Source organism: Pezoporus flaviventris, unplaced genomic scaffold (assembly GCF_033815535.1).
Source record: "Pezoporus flaviventris isolate CSIRO_AGI_PZ_B2104156 unplaced genomic scaffold, CSIRO_AGI_Pfla_v1 ptg000026l, whole genome shotgun sequence".
NCBI lineage: Eukaryota > Metazoa > Chordata > Aves > Psittaciformes > Psittacidae > Pezoporus > Pezoporus flaviventris.
In genome coordinates, this window is record NW_026892574.1 from 1,045,611 (window position 1) to 1,065,557 (window position 19,947).

The 19,947-nt window shown below is 45.9% G+C and overlaps 1 protein-coding gene across 4 annotated transcripts in view; it reads right to left on the reverse strand.

Moving 5' to 3' along the window:
- The window catches only part of LOC133271856 (high mobility group protein HMGI-C-like), a 61,542-nt gene that overhangs the window by 4,992 nt on the left and 36,603 nt on the right, over positions 1 to 19,947 (reverse strand). Inside the window, exons 1-4 of one of the 4 annotated variants that reach the window (XM_061458303.1) lie at positions 17,440 to 17,577; positions 2,624 to 2,834; positions 1,976 to 2,062; positions 1,460 to 1,507 (exon numbers count right to left, since the gene is read on the reverse strand). In XM_061458303.1, coding sequence (XP_061314287.1) covers positions 1,460 to 1,507; positions 1,976 to 2,062; positions 2,624 to 2,713 — 225 coding nt within the window. In that variant the 5' untranslated portion in view covers positions 2,714 to 2,834; positions 17,440 to 17,577. Of the gene's footprint in view, positions 1 to 1,459; positions 1,508 to 1,975; positions 2,063 to 2,623; positions 2,835 to 9,710; positions 10,778 to 17,439; positions 17,578 to 19,947 lie in introns of those variants that run through there. The other 3 variants (XM_061458301.1, XM_061458302.1, XM_061458305.1) reach the window with 3 other exon arrangements.

A 19,947-nucleotide genomic window follows, 5' to 3' on the forward strand; every position in this document is an offset into this window, starting at 1 on the left:
GTAGGGAAGGGGGGTCTCTCTCTGCAGCTGTGTCAAGCACACCAAACAGCTACAAGGCAGGGCTGAAGCCATCTCTTCTGTCACTGTTATTGTCAGTTTAACCATAAAACAGCCCTACCAGCAGGTGCTCTGTAAACTGTCCTTTGCTCTGAAACCCTCTCTCAGCTTTGTTCTGCATAGGATCCTCAGCTTTATATAGGATGTACTTCTTTTGGCTTTCCTGAACACCGTCCTTTATTCCTGCCCTTGTAGGCCCTCCTGCTTCACTTTGAGATTTGTCAGCCCATGAACAACACCAGCAGAACTCACTGGTAAGATATTTTGGTCTCCAAGACACAGCTATTTCTGCTTCCAGTGCTTTTCCACAGAGCTTGATGATCTCAACTTGCAAAGCTGGTTGCTTTAAGTACTAGTAGCATACCGGATTTCCTTACGCAGTGTACTTAAATATGCTTAGGAAAAGCAATGGCCTTTGGTAAAAGCTAGGTGCTGAGCTAGATTGTGACCTTCTTATCTGGATTTCAAATGAAACAGCAATTGGACAGGTTTATGGAGGAGATCTCCTCTGGGAGGTTCAGTTCTGCCCTGAGTTTGCAGGCAGATTCCCTCCACCACTACCCAATAAGTAGTTGTATGCCAAGGTCACTGCCGCTTCAGAGAAGCCTTTGAATCTCTCCCACATCCTAGAACATCCTCCCTGGTGAAGATTTCCTTCTAAGTCTCCTGCGTAGCCCTCTCAGACTGCTCTATCCCTGCTGGACCGGTGTCTCATCACAAGCACTCCTGTGGCACTGCAGCTATAGAACAAACCTGTAGATGCCTGCAGCAAGTGCACAGCTTGGGTTTGGTCTGGAACGTTTTGTGGTCACAGATACACACCAAATAATGGTTTGTGGCTGTTGGGGGGTTTTTTAATCACTCCTAATAACGGAGAACAGGACATGAATTGTTCACAGGACTGAATATCCTTATTGATTAAAAGCTTTAATCTTTTTCACGCCTGAAGTGTTCCATCTTCATTTATTGATTCTTACTAAGCCTTTGTCTGCTGCATGAAAGAGCCTCCTGCTGGCAGGACTCAAAGTTTCATCTCAACAAATTTCTTTCCTTGATTTTAAGTTTCTCCTTTTGAGACAAGCTGACACGCTAAGCTATCACTTCAGTCTTTCAAGAGCCCTGGGAAGACAACCCCTCTGTCCAAGAAAGGATGGAATCTCCAGTCTGACATTCCAAGCCTGGGAAAGAGCTGTGGAAGACTAATATACCTTTAGCTAAGTACAGAAGCTCTCTTGGGCTCTCACGGTACTTCAGGAACTGAATCTGAGGGACACTAGAAAGGCACTCAGAGCTTCTCTGATGTGCTAGGTTTCCAGGCCAGCCTGAGAAGAGCAAACACAACTGAAAGTCCCTATAGGACCTGTGACTGGAGAAGAAGAAAAGGACTAAACCCTGTACTCACCCACTTGCGGGGCCTCCCTCTTGGCCTTTTCCCAGCAGAAGGTTCTACCTTTATTAAAAGCAAAGGGAGAAAAAACCCTATTTTCAGCTCTCATATTTACTGGGAACGGTGACTAATAAACACACTGAACCTGGCCAAGGGGACATTTGTGTCAAGTCCTTGCCAGACAGCAGCAGAAAACACAAAAGCTGGGGACAGAGGGCAGTTGAGGAGGAAGCGCCTGCCAGGCTACGCTGGTTGTGATTATTTGGCAGCAGTGGAGGAGAAATGCTAGAAGGAAGCTGCTGAACAGGCAGTGGCAACACAGGAAGGCTGGGAGGTGAGCTACGACTCACAAACCCCACAATAACTGGTTTGTCCACAGTGGCAATTAAAGCTGAGCTGAATTAGGTGCAACTTCACTGCCTCTATTTAAGCTAAGAGGAACCTCCCTGCTTGTACCTCTAACAATGCTCCAAAGAAGGGACAGCCAGCTTCGCTGTCCCCCATTAAAGAAAATGAGCCGTTTACTCTTACTATTTGTCCAGATACAGTAGTCACTTTCTTGCTTCCTTTTGGCCTTCCTCGTGGTTTCTTCACTGGCAATGGTCCTACAGCCCCCTCCTGGGATAGGAGGAAAAAAAATCATTTCAGCAGGATGATCCCTGGAATGACTCAGAGCTTCTCATTTTAATGAGTGTTAGACTGTCTTAAACCAGTAACAGCACCCACCCAGACCACTAAATACCTGGTTGCTTCTGCTTTTCCAGCACTAGAAGATGGCCAGCAATAACCCTACCCCTTTGTCTTGTGGGCTGGGGAAACAAGTTCCCAGACTCTGACCATTGTGCCTGGAATAGGAGAGAAAGGGTGCTGGCCTTCTCTGCTGTACCTAACGCCTGGTGCAGGAACAGAGGGTGATGACACATGAAAGCCTCCAGACTGCAAGAAAGATCTGGCTAGCTCCTCTCATCCCATTTCCTGGCCTTGACACATTAGAAGCAGCTCTGAAGCCAGGGGCTGAGATGCCCCAGGGCGCACTGCTTCTTTCCTGAACAGCAATAACATGTACCACAAAACACCTCAGCTTCCCTTCTCTTTGCTAGCAAGCTGCTTCTCCTACAAATCCTACCAGGCTGATGATATAGCATCCTCAGGCAGCCTCTTAGGATGATGTGCCCTCACCTGTGGCTGCTTCTTTGGTCTTCCCCTCTTTCTCTTCAGGCCCTCAGTCAGGGTAGATGAGCCAGGGTTCATGGGCCTCTCGTTGCTCATGTTGGCACTTTCCACAGTTTCCAGATGATAATCCAACAGGCTATTTTTCCATGGACAAGAATGAAAACTTGTCTCCTCTTTCTTCCCCTATGTTGCTATGGATTCTCCTCTACCTGTAAGGCTGAAAAGGTGAAAGAGAATCAGTCATGACAGCTTGCTATTGTTTTTATCAGCTGGAAGAGTCTGGGACAGAGCACATGTTTAGAAGCATAACTATGCTTTATAAACCTTGACATTATCTTTCATGGCCTGTTCCTCAGCTTTCTGAGGCTGGCTGCCAAAGGAGCTGAGCATGTCAGCGCCTGCATCTACCTTTGCCCCCCCTGTTGGCCAGTTTCATCTGAACTCCCCATGTCTTCAGCTCTCTGAACTCCTCTCTTTGTAGGCCTCCTTTGCCTGAGGAGGAAGGAGGTGGGAAATGAAGTGCTGGTGCTGAGTTATAAAATGCCCCATTCAAGCGTGAAGCTTCATTTGGAGCTCCTGTACCATCAGATACCAAACCTAATTCTGAGACCCAAATGCACTGCAAAGAGAGCCTTATATCAGGATGCTTGAAAGAGCAAGTATTGGGGTACAAAATCTTTAAGAGGTGAATTTGTCTCAAACACAAACTCCTCAAGAGTTTGTTCCTCATCAATGACTGAATAGCTGCCATCTGGGGAGATGGCCTGACCCCATTTCAGAGCCCTCAACCTCTGGTCCTACATGAGGCTCACTGTTTCCTACAGGACGAGTCACCCAAACCTGGGTATTGCTGGATCCTGAGCACTGGTTTGCCTACTGGAAGTTTGTATCAGCAGACTTGCCAGTCTTTCCCATCCCCAAGCTCAACTTGGTGCCTGCTGTGGCTGGAATGAGCTCTGATCTGACTTGACTGCTCTAAGAAATAACCAAGATCATAAGCTGTTGAGGGTACATAGGAAACCAATGACTTTCCATGCTTCTGCTTTAGGTTTCTCCTTTGGTGTGTCTGCCAGGGAAGGTGGCAGCCTGACTCTGAGCCTTTACATCCCCCCCCATTCCAAAGCAGGAAGAGGAAGGAAGAGACCTTGACCATGGCTCAGCTGGCAGCTGAATCCCAGGCACAATAAGAGAGGTGGGGTCATTGCTCTTGCTGCATGTGAGGTAAACCTTAGCCAAGGAGCCGAGGTCAGCTCCCAGTCTGCTGATCCGCTTGAAAATAGCACCTGCGGTCTCCCCAGCTCTTGGCCTTCCTTTCCTTCCTGCACAGCAGGGAGGGCTCAAGAAGATGAGAGGGGCTGAGGAGCCTGGCTGGCCATCCTCTTCTGTCAGTAACTCTTACCACAGAATAAATAGATGAGAAAAGCATGGCTGGGAAAGCAACATCATTGTTTGCTTAGGGAAGCAGGAGTATACGGACAAACAATGCATTTCTACCTTTTGTACATTGCCTTCTTCTCACCTAGACACTACAGGTGTAGTCAGCCTTGCCTTTAGAAGCTCTTCTACCTCCACCCAAGAAATGGCTTCTGCAGCTCTTTGCTCTGTTTTGTTTCTGCTTTCTCACTCGTTAGATGGACAGTGACAACAGCGTGCTTAAACAGCTCTTTGTCCCATCAGCCTCCAGTGCTGCTGCGTCCCTCTGGCAGGCTCCACCTGAGGCAATGAAGGCACTATTGCAAGCAAGAGCACAGATGCACCATGTGTGAGTGCCTCTCTAAGAGAATGCTGGAGGGCAGAAGCTGGGCTCAGCTCCAGCTCATGCACGAGAACCCTACCTAGTGACCTCCCTGGATATACCTTTGTGCGCACTGTCGGGATGCAGCTCACAGGTGCTGCTGCACACTCAGCTCCTCTATCAAAGCCTCTGCTCAGAGGTTGATGCAAAGAGCAGAGCTCAGGTCTGTGAATTCAGGCTGCAGCTGGAGGGCAGACAGTTAGGAAGAAACCCTTTGTACTTGCAAGACACGCACAGTTGCCAGCAAGGCCCTGAGAGACAAACGTGAAACACGTCTGCAGTCGCTTTGAGAGAAGAGCTCTGCTTTTAGAAACTGTTCCCAGAGCTTTGTAGTTTGATCAGATGCTCAAGTTCCAAAGATGAGAGGGCTTTAACTGAGATAATAGGATCTTAGAATGGTTTGGGTTGGAAGGGACCTTAAAGATCATCTAGTTCCAACCCCAACAGATATCCTGCCCCCTGGTCCAGTTACTGTTTTCTGTGTCTGCATTTACTGCTCAGAACTAGGGGCTCAAACAGGCTGGTGCTGGCATCTGGGGCTGGCCGAGGCAAGAGGCAGTCACTGATACACACGGACCCTGGACTGCCTGAGGAGCAGAGAAGCTTTACCACCTCTTCCTAAAGGCAGGTCTACTCCAGCTCTGGCTCCTGCTGCACACATCTGTGGCTGGATCAGCCCAGAGTGCCGCAAAGGTGGCTTGAAGCCTCCTGAGCCTGAGACTCCCCTCAGCTCCCAGTGGAGAGGAAACAGACATTGCCATAGGAATGGACATGTGTCAGAGCACTGTCCAAGCCAGGTCCCTGAAAAGAGATTAAGGCTGCTTTGGCACAGCTTCTCCCTATGGATCACAGTAATGTGAAAGCACAGGCTCAGCACTTCTTGGAATTCAGATCCTAATGCTAATACAGGGAAACGAGTTATGGAGAAAATACAAACACGTCCTTGAAAAGTGTCATACCCATGTTTCCCCCTGTTTTTCCATGGTGATGGCTGAAGCATAGGGAATGGGATGAATGACGGGCTATGGCAAGTACTGTCAAAGATAACAACTGATGTGGTTGTATCTGGGGGAGGCTGTGCAGACAGGAGGGCTCAGTGAAGTGTTTTTATTTCCTTTTTCAGTCTCAGATTGCACTATTTGCTTGGCCACCTCAGGCTGGACACACAGAACCTGAGAATATCACTGGCAGGTGCAGCAAGAAAACTTCCAGCCTTCGCTCCATATCCTAAGAAAACACATCCACTGAAGGCATTGCTCTTAGTGAAGCCACCTCTCTCGTGGGCTCACTGGAACTGAAACCCGCATTAAATCCCAATTGTGCATCACAGCACAGAGAATTCATTTTCCCCCAGATGCAAAGAAAGTCAGTTCTTGCACAACGACTGTTTCCTAAATCTTGCTACACTGATACACTCTACACTGTCTATCTGGCTAGCTCTCTCCAGCCAGGACTGCAGAGAAATGCACAGACTGCCAGGAGACAGCAGTGTCTTTGGACAGCTCTCTTCCACCTTCCCATCGCCAAGCACATGCTTCTTGAAGCCTGGTGCAGAGAGGAAAAAAAGCCACAAGCAAAGCTATACAAGCATCACTCCTTGGGGCTTTTGTAAGCTTTATGTGACTCAATGTAAGATACCTACAAAGCAAAAGCGCTCACTGCAGTTCTACTTCAAATTACTCAACAATAGTTTTTATATATATATAAAACCCAATCAATATTGAGTCCCGGAGTCACTGCACTCCCTGCTGGGAGTGGAGCCAGCAGAGCTTAATTCCATTCCTATACACTATCCACAAGGGCACAAGACCTGTCCAATGCTTGTGAACCTTAGATCACCTTTATGAGAGCCATATGCAAAGCTTTGCAAATGATGCAGACATGTGAATACCATGGTTTTGGGAGAAACATCACCTAAACCGAAGCACCTCCTGTCCCAGAAGCTTTCCCAGGCTCCTGGCAGAGGACAGGGGATTCTCACAAGCACATTACACCTGACTTAGGTGCTAAGTTGTACAAAGCCAGTTTTTCCACCACACCTAATTCCCAGGAAAGAAAAGCTCCTCCTGGGACAGTGTAGTTGTAGTTTGACACAGGGTGTTGAATAGTCTTCATGGGGGACTTTTCCCTTTCCACAGACTACAGAGGAAGCCTCAGGGTCAGCTTACTGACTTGGCCAGGTAAACAGCAGAACCCCATCCTGTTTCCTCAGGGCGGTTAAATTTGATGCTATGTCCTTGGGAGAAATACAACATGAGACAGGAATGCTTGGGACATCAGACTAAAACCCCCAAACTGTGGGCCTGATTCACAGCAAATGCTGCCAGCAAATGATTGTCTAGCTGCAGTGCCCACGTACCAGACACAAAGCCTTTTCAAAGCATAATAGGAGTGTGATTGTGAGAGACCCTTCATTACAGCCTTAACTCTGCCGCTGTCTCTATAATAATAGGGAAAAATACCCACAAAGCACAACTCCCACTTATGAGCACAGTGCCATTGTTCTGCTGCCACATGTGACAAAGCAAACCCAGGGTAACTTCACCCATGTGAATGTGGTCACTCCTCAGTCTCCCTGTGAAAGGGGGGAGTGGGAAAATTGGCCTAAGCCCCGCATAAGCGGAGGAGGATAAAAGACTTTGTCAGTCAAGACATCTAAAGAAGAGGCCTAAGAAAGCCAGGCAGAGAGAACCCTTTCATTCCAATAACTGCAGCAACAACGATCTGCACCCACATGATGAGAAATCACTTTCACCTTCCGAGAAACCCAACGCTCAGGGCTGCTCACGTCTCGCAGCAGATCAAGAAATAACACAGCTTGTTGTGGTTCCCCAGGGACTGCTCCACCAGAAAAGCAGGACAGCCAGTGCTGGAATACCTCCCTTGGGAAAGCACAGTGGTAGGGACACTCTGTCACCTCTTGTGCCAGATTTTTCTGTGAACTAAGGAACTTAAAGGCTGCTAAATGAAGCTTGTGGCAGCAGCAGGTAACTGCCACAACCTCATAAATCACATCAGAAAACCAGAAATAACTTCTCTGGGTGATTTCCCTAACTACTGTGAGTAGCTAAGTCTAAGCCATCTCTGGTCTCATGCTTAAAAGTCTCCTAGTTCCTTGCCTGTGGGTTTTTTTTTCCAATGAGCAATTTACTGTCATTGGTGATGCAAGGACAAGAATCCCCCATCTCACCTGGCTGAACAAGCCAGGGTGTTCCAGTTTCTTGGGATGCAGTCATATCTCCTGATCATTTTGATCAGCATCGACACCCTTTGCCATCTGAGCTCAACACTGCTGAACATAAGGACCCTTATTCTCAAAGCTATTTTAGGGCAGCTTAACCTGTCACTTACCTGGGAAGCATGAGCCAAGCAACAGGTCAGCGGGAAAAATTCAGTTCCTGTGTAACATCAATAGCAAGAGTTTCCAAACAGATGCAACCAGCAAGCAACTCCACCACCTCCAGCATATCCTGACTGATAAAATACCCAGCTCAGAACACAGAAACTATTTAAGCTTACAGAGGATAAAACAAAATACAGGAACCGTATGTGCTTCCATGCTCTGCATCAGTGCTAGGGACCAGCTCGAGGCCTGAACAGGAGCTTCAGTAGCTCTGCCAACAGAGTTACATTTCCACCTCTGCTGTAGAGTGGAACCCTAATGAAAGCGCCTTCATGTGTTTCAGTTCCCCTTCCACAGTAGGTCCCTGACTGCTGAGCTCTGCTGGTGATGGGGCTGCGGGGAAGAACCTGAGTGAGACAGCAAGGTAGGAAGGTGCTACCACCTGGGACAGGAGCTTATGGACTAAAGACCTACCTTCTGACAGCGCTAGAAGCTTTTATACATTAAAGACATGCACAGCTACATGGGAAAAAGACTGTTGATTCCTGAATTTCAAGTATTGATGTAGACATGAATAGTTTCATATTTCCCAGATCCTGAGCACCCAGCTTCAGCACAACATCAATATGCTGCTGCAAGAGCACTCTTAGAATCAGGGGGGTTGGAACTTGATGATCTTAAGGTCCTTTCCAACCCGAACTATTCTACGACTCTAAGAGGGGTCTGGAATCTGTTCCTGACTCTTATCTTGGGCAACTCATGCAGTCTTTCTTCGTTTCACATTTGTTGTCTATAAGACTATGGAATAGCACTGGAAGTATTAACACTTGCACTCAACCTGGGCTACAGGGACTGAAAATTAAGTCATTCCTATTTGTAGAGTAACACTAAGGACTCCCAGCAGAGAACAGAGCAAGGCATTATAAGTAGGCTGCACCAGCAGCCTCCCCATGTTGTCATGTTCAGGAGCGCAAAGGAGAGGCTGTCACAACTCATGAAATACAGGCCAGGATCAGCCACATCCTGCCGAGCAGCACAACACACCCTCACCCTCTTCCCCCAGGAAGCTGAAGGCTCGTGGGACCCATCTGGCCAAAGGTATAGGGTTGAGTTCCCTGCCCTGGAAGCCTAGCACAGAGCGGCACTGGAGTGCGAGCCGGGGTTCCCAGAGGGGCTAAACTGCACAGCACTTCCCATCCACTCCCAAACCAGAGCAGGGAGGGCATATGGGACCCAGCTCACCATCTCTGTCCAAGGAAACTCAGGTACCAAACTCAGTACCCCAAATCCTGAGGCCACTGCCTGAGGTCTTAGACACCCTTCCAGCACTTCTCCCCAGAGTATCAAGCCAGATAAGTGACAATGCCTCTGTGTGGACTGCAGACTCATTAAGAGTCTGTTAACATTTTCCCTTGGGGAACTTGCCCAAAGACTCAAAGGTTTGCTAAAGGTTTCTTCCTTTTCTTAAAGTCATTGTCCAGACACTTTCACCAAAAAGCAAGTTCCCCAAGCACTGCACAGTTAGATCAGGGGAGAAAAAACCACCAGTATTCACATAGAAATGAGAGGATAAGGAGAAATCTGTGGTTACTAAACCAAAATTCACAGTCAGCTTTTACTTCAGATAGCACCATGCCTTGCTCCTCTGTGCAATTACTGTCTTGTGCAGCCTAACTACTGGCATCTGCAAAACACTGTCCACTTGCACAAAACCAGGAAACGGCCCTCTGTGCTTCCTGGTGAGGCACCAGGAACCAGGCTTTTGGCACCTGGCTCAGGGACATGCAGGACACTCAGTTTTGTGCCGCTACCTACTTTCAAACCAAGTCTTTCTCAATCCCGAGACACAATTTATTAACCCCTGTGCCTTAATAATCTGCAGCATCCTGCAGATGAGCTTTGCATATGCATTTCAAACACAAGCTTGCTAATGCGGAAAGAAAGGAGCACGTTACCTGTTGAGAAGTTGGGCAGCACCACTTGACCCGACTGCAGCAGAGCCAGCAGTGAAGGCAGCAGAGAAAGACAGAGGTACCCAGGTGCTGACTCCCTCTTTGCTGGAGAGAAGCCGCTAACCGAAGTCTCTGCACACATTCATTTCAGGAGCCTTACAGTGAGTCGAACTCTCCTTATTGCGCTCCCAGTTAGTGATATGGAGAGCAGCATGAGCACTGCCAGCTATCTCCTTCTGATGGCAGTCCTGAGTAGTGACAGCAAGTGAAACCGAGCTCACTTCAATCGCCTGGAATCTCACACTCAACTAAAAGGAAGATAAATCCCCTACCAGAGCACTTACACCAGGCAGCTCGTACCACTGCCCTGCTTCCTAGAAATAAGGCCAGCTTCCAAATGTGAACTGAATGATCTGAATCAAGGGGACAGATCATTTCATGGGCTTCCCACCTTACAAATGCTAGCAAGAACCATGCTGACGCTGTTTCAGGAAAGAAAAAAAGACAGAATAAAGAAACCCCAAAGAGGTAGCCGCAGGAAGGCTTGTGATGATAAAGCAGTTATTAATCTGAGCACAAAATGCACTCGGGGCATTTACTATAAGCCACAAATGGGAAGCCTACTTCAGTTGAGCATAACTGTATTTCAAAAGGAGATGTTGCATGGCTCTAAGTTAGGTATACTATACTAATTATGTGAACAACTATTAGAGCTGGCAAAAGTCCCTACAAGTATTTTGCAAAGGAGAATGAAGACTTTTTCCATGACTAAGCCATGTATGTTGGGGTTTTGGGCACATCACCATTAGCAAAACCAGAGAGTTAAAACATCTCAATCTGTACCTGGAGAAAACCCATTGCATTATGTTAAGAAACAAAGTCTGAGACTCTTCTTTATGTCAAGTAGTGAACTGCTTACAGAAATAATACAATTGAGTAAACTGAAGGCATTTCATTTTTCCCTCAGAGCCGTCCATATAAGATTTGCAATCACTTGAGTTTCTCAGCAATACCCAAAAAGGTCAGTAAAGCACCTAATTCACTTACTGCACTCTGGAAAACATGTCTCCACCTTATTAACATGGGAGTGATGATCTCCTGGTTAAAGATGTACATGGGGGCTCCAGAAATGCATCCAGTTCTTGGGGCTGCCATGTGCTTCCTCCGTGATGCCAGGGAAGTCACCTTTTTCCTTTGTCCTCAGTTTGCCACACGTGAAGGGGGGATAACACACAAACCCAGTAACATCTTGCTTATTTAGACAACATTTTCTTTGGGAAGAGATATATTTTCCACCATATAATTACACAGGTCTTAAGCAAAGTGGCTTAAGACTTTATTTGGAGCTCCTAACTGCTAATAAAACAAAATCAGCATGAACTGTTCAGAAAAGCCTTTGACCACCCCTGCAACAATGTCTAATCCAACAATTAGAGTGTATGAATCCAAGTACCTGAAAATTATTATCTATTAATCTAAATGCTTAAACACACCCAACATATCAGAACTCCTCCTGCACACACTCTGCTGTATCTATGGAAATACACAAACTTTTTATTATTAAATAATAATTTGTATTATTGTATGTTATATTAATATATTGTATATTATATTAAAAACATTTTCATATTGTTTTCTTAAATATCACCAGAGACAAAGCAGGATGCATGATGCACAAAGAGGGCAGAATCATAATGACTAAGTCAGAACTTGAGTTGTTGCGCTTTGCATGTGAAATGAAGAAATCTGCCCTTCATACAAACACTTCCTGGCAAGGAAGTATTGACCTTAATGAAACAGTACTAAAGCAGAGATAGTTGACTGCTACAAGTGCTAAAGAGCATTATTAATATTGTGGGAATTAAACGTTTAGTTAGGAAATGTCAGATATAAAAATGGCAAATGGAACCCTATTTAATCTTTATTGGGCATATATTGGAGGATAGTGTCTTTAATTTAATACCCACACTTCATAATTTCATTAACATTTAAGGCCAAGAGAAACGATTCCATCATTCTGTATATAAATGTCATTTCATCATTATCCTTGGCATGAGCCCAGAACTCTTATACTTGATGGAAGCGTGAGTCCCAGAAAATCACGTGTTCTTGATTTAAAGACATCATGGGATGGAGAACGTACCACTACCCTTGGACACGTGTTGTGGTGGTTAATCCCTTTTAAAAAGGGTGCCCGATTTACAATTGGATTCGTGTGCTTTCAGATTGCAGGTTCTTATCTTACTTCTCTGTGATAAGCACCCAGCCTACCTCTTCCCTACCTCTTCCCTACCTCCCCTGCTCAGCGATACTTTACCCTGTTATCAAGTCCACTCACACTATTCTTCTAAAAAATTAAATAGGCTGAGCTCCTTAAGCCTCACACTGTAAAGCTTTAAACAAAACCAACAACAACAAACCAAGCTCTCATCTTCAAATATTAATACCTTTCAAGAGGGTACCAAAGCAGCATTGCCCTGCTTCAGTAGCTGCCTTGACCTCCATTAAACCAGGGGTAAAATTAATTCCTCTTTTCCACTCCTGTAGTTCAACAGCCAAGGATCACAGAAGCCCTTTAAGAACACAAAATGTTTTCTTCTACAGCATTCCCATTCATGGCACAAGCTGCCCCTTCCACCCAGTAAACACTGCTGTTTCTTTTTACTCTTTTGTCTAGTTCTTTACTACTGTGTGCAACCCTCTTTCAGAAAGTCAAGTTACCTGTTCCCCCCTGGACTTTACAACAGTGGTCCTTACCACCCCATTTAACTGCTTTACAAACATGAATTAACCAATGGGTCTGTTGCCACTCTATGGTCTGATAGCAGCTCCTTGTTTTGTGAGGAAGGAAAATTAAGATCAGTATCTTTAGACATCAATATCAAGGTAGGATATTGTCAGCAAAACAGTTTAAGCATGTGCTGATTCCATCCAGCTATGTACGTGAAGATACTATCAAAGCTTTCCTTGACAGACTGTTCCCTGTTCCCCCTACCCCTGCAGTCAGGATTTCTTCCCCTGGGCAGCCTCAGTGCCAAGAGGCAAGCCCTGAAAGACAAAGGTTTGAGCTGCCTGTTTTCAGTGCACACCAAACCAGCAGAGTTCTGCCCTAAACAGAGACTGGATCCTGGTTGTCAGATGCAGAACAGGACTACCCCAACATTGTCTATCCTGCTTCTGTCCCCAGAACACCTCAGAGAAGCTGCTGTGGTAGAGCAGCTTCTGGCCAAGGGCTGAAGCCTCTTTATAACTGTAATTTCTCTTTTGGAGGTCCCATGATGAACAAGCATGAGTTGGACCGATCAGCAGGAAAGCAGCAGCAGTCAAATCCAGAGGACAGGAGTGTCAAAGTTGCAAGGTTTCCACTCCTGACTGACTCGCTGAGATACTGATGTCCTGAGAGGGTTTTGTGTGTTTGCAGCAAGACTTGCTCTACACAAGGGCTACCTTGTGCCTGCAAGAACCAGTTTCCTATAGAAAACATGCAGTGTTTTTACCACAATGCAGTGCATTCCTACTCTTTATCATCACTCCTCCAGAAACCAGCATGATACACGTAGGCTAACACCAGCTGTAGATTCATTTGTGCCTAATCCCTTTCTGTTAGACAGATGTATATGAAGAGCTTCATTCACTGCTATCCTGATCTTGTCAGAACCTCTCATGTGCACAAACCTCTATCTCCTAAGCACTATGAAAGTAGCTTTCATTACAATTGTTCTATACATGCTTATTATTCAGGCTGTATTAATGAATATTGCAATTGGAGATTAGGCTGCGATGTGATTTCCATAAGATAAGAAACAGATTTGCCATGCTCTATTTTACCATTGTAATGGAAGTGGGCCCCATAATACTGTATTTTTTAATTCTCCTATTATGCTCAGCAGCAATTTGAACTCTTTGGATGCTGCAGCATTACAAAATCTCACTTTGAGAAAGTTGTGGACGTGCTGGAAGACCTCCAAAAATCAAAGGCTTAGAAAACATGGCCTGTGAGGAAAGACTGAGGAACAGGGTTGTTAAACCTAGAGACTGGAGAGCAGAAAGGATACAATAATGGGTTTCAAATGCACAGAACAATGCGCTATCAAGGCAAGAATAATGTGTGGATGGGATAAAAAGTCAATTTGAATGCAGAAGGGAAAGTCAGGTTGAACATTAAGGAAAGCCTAATGACTTAATGGTCAGGACTGCAAGGTAGTGGAATAAACTATAAGTTTGTGGAGCCTCTTCCCATGGAGAAGCTAAAAATGGGTCTCACACATGTACTAGGATTAGCACGGATGGTAATAAGGCTCCCCCTAGAAACGAAGTGTGTTTAGCAACTTCTTGGGCTGCCTGCCAGCTCTTTTCTATGACATTAAGTTTCTAATCAGGCTGCTCTTAAGTATGTTCATGCAGAACTGTATCTATCAGAAGGCCAGAATAGGCAACTCACAGGGACTAGAATTAATTTCTGCTTGTTCTCCATGGCTGCAAAATCTCCTGAACTGGCTAGGTGTCACTTTAGAGTCTTTGGAATCCAGCTGCTCCTGCAGCTACAAAGCTTGTGATTCACACTGGGGAAGCTAAAGGATACTTCACTATTTCAGGCCCAAAATGCTGTCAATTAATTACCAGAGGTGGAAGAATTTGGCTCTTGCAATGGGAAGGATGAATCCTGGTGAAGCAACACCATAAATCCTAGCACCTGGTAATAAGGCTGACCCTTTTTTACCTTTCTAGTAGGAGTCAGCTACTGCTCCTGACAACGTGCAGACAAGGAAGGTGGGACAACTGAGAATAAGAAGAGAAGAGGGAACAGCTTTGCTGCAGGCAAGAAAGGTGCAGTTAGAACTAGAAAGAGCTCACACCTTGCTCGATAAAGACATGTGGAGACATTGCGAATGATGGCCTGGAGGTGGTCTCAAAGGACCTTTGTAACACAAAATGAACCTTCCACCAGGAGACAGCTGCGTATGAATAAGGGCTAGATCCCAGTGGGAAAATAAAAGCTGGATAATTCTCATCTGTGAGCAGAGGCAGCCAAGAGCATTAGCAGAAAAACCCATGGCAAGCAGCCCATATCAGAGGACTACCCCTAAGATGTGGAGCGGGAAGGCTACGGCTGGGGAGCACAGCCTGGCAGGTGTAGCAAGCAGCATCCCAAACACTGGGGGTTAGGTGTACATATGGAGGAAGATGCATGTTTCTGTGGGAGACAGCTCAGGCCCATGATTATCCATTAGGCTGCCATCCAAAGGATTAGCACAGCAACACCGCACAAAGGTGGAGCGTTTAAAGGAAATGCAGTAGGTCCTCAGGAAGCCATATTTACAGCTTCCCAAAGCTTCTTTGCTGGCAAGAGGATTTTACTGGCATCCCAGCTGGAAGGTCCAAATTTCTGTAAGAGAGAGGCAGTGCAAGACAGACAAAAACCTGTCTTTTAAACTTCTGAAGTATGCCATTCTGAAGACTGCAGCACACATCTCAGGAAGGCCCTTACGGTGATTGCGTCCTTATCCCAGTGCTCCTCTAGAAAGTTACCAGGTAGATAAGAGGCTGGTGTGTCCTAGCAAGAGAATCAGAGGAGTGTCCCAGGTGCTATGTCAAGTAGATTTATGCTAAAGATACAACAGCAGTGCACATCGTGCTTCCTCCCAGTTTTCCAATGCGTATCTCATGTGCAGCTTCAAGACACCGTTGCTTGAATCCTTTTAGGCTTTGGAGGACTTAAAGGGTGAAGCTCACATGCACTTCTAAATGCTACCAAATTGCTTATGATCCAGCTGAAGAACTCCTGAAGTCAGACTATTTTGGAAAGACGTCTGCAAAGAACCAATAAGCACGCTGATGGATTAGCTGCAGAGCCAGTGCCAGGCTTAGAGCACAGGTACAGCCTACAGGCTATGCCCCTGGCAAGGTGGTTCCTGCTCACTGTTTTCTTTTCTGTTCAATCTTATAACAAACAGCAGAGCTTCAGAAGGAAGTGCTCCCTTCCCCAGAGCAGAAACAAAGCAAACTAGCCACAGACTTAATATTTAAGGAGCTAAAAAGCATTGAAAAATCAAGGACCGAGGTGTTAGACCTACTCAGTAAAGCCAAATGACCGGGTTATGAGGATGCCAGGACAGCGCACTGAGAAGAAGACTGTAGTCTCAGCATGAGCACTGTGGGGTGCAGAATGCATGCTGTAATAGAGGAATGATCACAGTATCACCCCAGCTCAGGTACGAGAAAGCACAGCCCCAAGTCCCTGAACTTGTGTTGCCCATGCCTGAGACAATTTGCAACAGATTGTTTGGAGAAAACTGCAGGACACGGTATATTATCTGTATGTGTTCTGTCCTTATCCCTTTACTTCACTATTCCTTGAGGAAAGACATGAGTTAACACACAACTGGAAAAAGAACACATTTTGCCTTACCTTTGTCAAAAGGCTATCGGGAGGGAGAAGGGAAGGAAACCGAATAGACAAGTAAAACAACTGCCTGAAGTGTCGCTCCTTTACTTGCAGAACCCAGCTCCTGGGGAGAAATCAGGAACACCTCCGTTAACTTCAAAGAGCTGCTCTTTCAAACCCTCCGCGCCAAGGATGACGTTTTCTGTGTCACCACACAGTGGCACTCTCCCCACACATTTCCCGGAGGTAAATCTGCAGGGTTTTATCCCCCAGTTACCAAGTTACCCATGAGCATAAATGCCGCTGAGCAGCCAGGGTTTCCAGAAGCTCCTAGCGACTGAAACACATGCAGTTTGGAACCGGCAGAGATGGTTCAACACCTGCTGTGACAGCACAAGGTTGAGCTGCCTGCAAGTTGTTAGAAACCAAACACTAGAAAAATCTGGTTTAAAAATTGCTGGTAAACCTTTTCTTAGGATCCTTTGGTTTGGTTCCTCCCATTTTCTTAGAGAATCATGGAATCTCTGCACACTTGACTTACACTTCAGCACTCCGGTTTCACCATTTTAAGATCTCGGGTTCTTCTTGCCACTTCTGTCTTCCGTAACTCTGGTAGCACCACTCTGAACTCTGCTAAACCATTTACTCTCCATGGCTTCCCCAAGGAAAAGCCCCAGGGGCTCCCAAGCAAATAGACATCCACCAAAACACCTCTCTGCTGGGCACACTTCACATGTGGATTTCTTCAGGGTGAGAATAATGGTGTGTTGGTAGGACTGAAGCAGGGAAACGGGACTAGGCAAGGGGAAGTAATGGAAAAGCAGGATGAGTCAGAAAAGAGCCATTCATCCAGGCTCTCCTGATAGGCGCCGATTCTTCTCAAGTGCTGAATGTCCAGGGACAAACACAAGCCTTAATCTTTATGACCTAAACATTACACACAGCTCTCACACAGAGGCAAGGTATCAGAGCTGATTCAGTAATGAGGCACATAAAAGAGAACATGATGTGAAGTCTTGCTCAGCCCTCCTAACAGACCTTGGATGGGGCCATGTGCTATTGCAGGTGGGAGCTGGCCTGCTGGTGATAAAATACCTGTTCACCCCAGTGCAGTCCTTTAAGCCATGGACTGATTGTTTGGGATTTGCAGAGAGCAACTCCGGTGTATTTAGCCTCCAGTAAGACAGGCTAAAGATGAATATGCAGGTGCTCTGAAGCACACCTTGATCCTGCCCCTTCTAACCTTCTCACTTTCCCAGCTCTTATGAGAGGTCTTGTCTATGGTGACAGAGATGACAAAGGGGAGTCTGTAAGTAATGGAAAACATGGCAATAAAGCATGCAATACCTTCAAAGTACAAAGGGAAGAGAGGTCTCCACAAAGGATCCTATCCATTTCTGGCTATTTCTGATCAGCCTCCACCTTTCCAGCTGACAGTTCAGATGAGCTGGGCTAGCTGCCAGTTACCCAAGCAGAAGAAACCCAGATGCCTAGAGAGATCAAAAGGATCACCATACATATATGCATAAGCTCTAGTGACAGTGACTCATCTGGGCGAGGAAACTCCCTCCACAGCCAATCCTCTGTCTGCAGGCTGGGTCAGAATAGTGAATCCATCACTGCATACAGAATTTTACCTAGGAAGACTGTGCCTTCCCTCTTCAGAAAAGAAACTCAAGTAGGAAAGCAGTATCCCTTAGGGCAGGTGATTCCATTCTACATGAGGAAAATCACCCTATAGAACATAAGAGTTAAGAACAATCATGATGGTTCAGGCCAAGATTTTCTTTGGAAAACCCTTGTTCTTGCCTAGGGGAAAACAATAGGCAGTCCCTACCCATGCTCTACCATCTTTGCTCTACTTCTCAGTCATGTCTCCTCCAAGCTGAAGACAACTTCTCATTCAGTCCTATATAGATGCCATTCTTGGAGTTTTCCCATGTCTAATGTACTCCTTGAGGATGAAGAAAACAAAACCATGTTTTGTGTGTAAAGTGAAAGCACAGCAGGCTTTCTTCATTAAAAAAAAAAACAAACTAACCCAAAATCGAACACAGACACACACTGCAACACTGCAAGTGTTCCTGGTTTATGTTTCGGGTTCCTTCTTTATTCCTTTCCCCGGCAGCATCCTTCCACTGGGGTAACTTTTCTCCCATTTTCTCCTGCCTTGTTTCCTATCTCTTTGCCAATTATTTACACATCTCAGGACCTTCTCTCCTAGGCAGTGCCTGCTCAGGTTCCCAATAAGGGCCAGAAGTCTCACAGCAGTCTGGTAGGGGCTGTTGCACTCTTACCCACACACTTTTCAAAGAACTCTGAGAGATTTGCAAGACAAACCTCTTGCCTCTACAGAAATCCCATTGATTCTTCCTGAACTGATTGTGTTTATCTCATTGTCAAATACATTTTTCTCTATTGCAGCTCCTACTGGTTTATGTTCTACACATGTCAGGTTACCACCAACCTGAAGCCTCCCAAAACCTTTTTGTTTTACAAGACTGATGCAATATTTACCCGTCCTCCATGCTGCAGGTGCCAAGAAATCTTTAAGAGAAATGTTCCACACTGCCTTTGGCAATGCAGCTCGTTCATCCTTGAGTTCCTCAGACGTCAGGTGAAACCTCCCAGTCCTGGCAATCTGTTAGCATTCAATGCTGCCCAAATGTTGGCTTCTGGATCCAAACCACAGATGTGTTTTGCCAACGTACGTTCTGTGACGGGGTGGGGGAGCAAGAAGTTGCTATCGACACCCTCACCAAGCAGATAGGGGATAGAGCTCAGAATGCAAGGTCTAGTGAGAGCAGGTATAAAGCCCCCCATACACCCTCCGACACAAGCCCCTCTCGCACACCCTATTGCAAGAGAGCAGACCTCAGTGCAAATGTCGTTTACTTTCACTGTTATTTCTTGAGTACAGTGACCATTGATTAATGGAGTCTGTTTGCCCCATTTCTCTTCTCTGACACATAGACCTCACTCATATCCCTTATTCCTAACCTAAAGCCTACCCACACTTTGTTTTCTCCATGTTTCTTTACCAGGGCTTTCATTTTCTCTCTCACCAAGGACTCTGCATGCCCTGCATTTCCTTTTTCTCCACCTCAACTGCCAGGACCACAACTGCTTCCTGTGCTGAGGAACCTCGGCCTTTTTCCCTGTTCTGATCCTAAAAAAACCCCAAACTATCAGTGGCTTTCTACCCAGATACCAGTCTGGAATATTACAGCTGATCAGATGCACTATCCACTGGTAGCTTGTCCCATATAGACAACTTAGAGACAGGCATCTTCTTCCTCTTTCACCCTGCTTCTTTAACAGTCAGGTCAAAACCTCTAACAGTGTTACAGAGATGCAAATAACGCTCCTTGAGATGTATTCATTAACCAGGTGGTTGGTGTGTCCAGGAGTTCAACGGCTTGGGGTTTGAGAGACAGGCTTTGAATTTTGCTAGCAGCGGTGCCATTTCAATCAAGGTAGAATTTAGATTCTACAGATATTAAAAATGGTCAGAAGAAAAGAGTAAAAGGAACTAAAAGAACAATTCTGCAGAAAAATCAACCTGTTTTGAAAGGCACCTCTATTTCGAAACATCATCTCAGCCAAAGGAGGAAATGGAGTCTACAGTCTGTTACCCAGCTTTGGACCCTGCTATCCCAGGGAGAAGGGAGAGTCTGAGGCATGAAGCACAAAGGCCCATGGAAGCTTGAAGTGCCCATAGACTGGTTACAATACAGTGCTGAAATTCAGTAGTCTCATGCTAGCAACAAGACTGAATAAAAGAAACCAGTGTCGCAGACTTAGCTGGCTGTCTTGTAGGCTGCCTGGAAGTTGAGCAAAGCTGGCAAACATCTC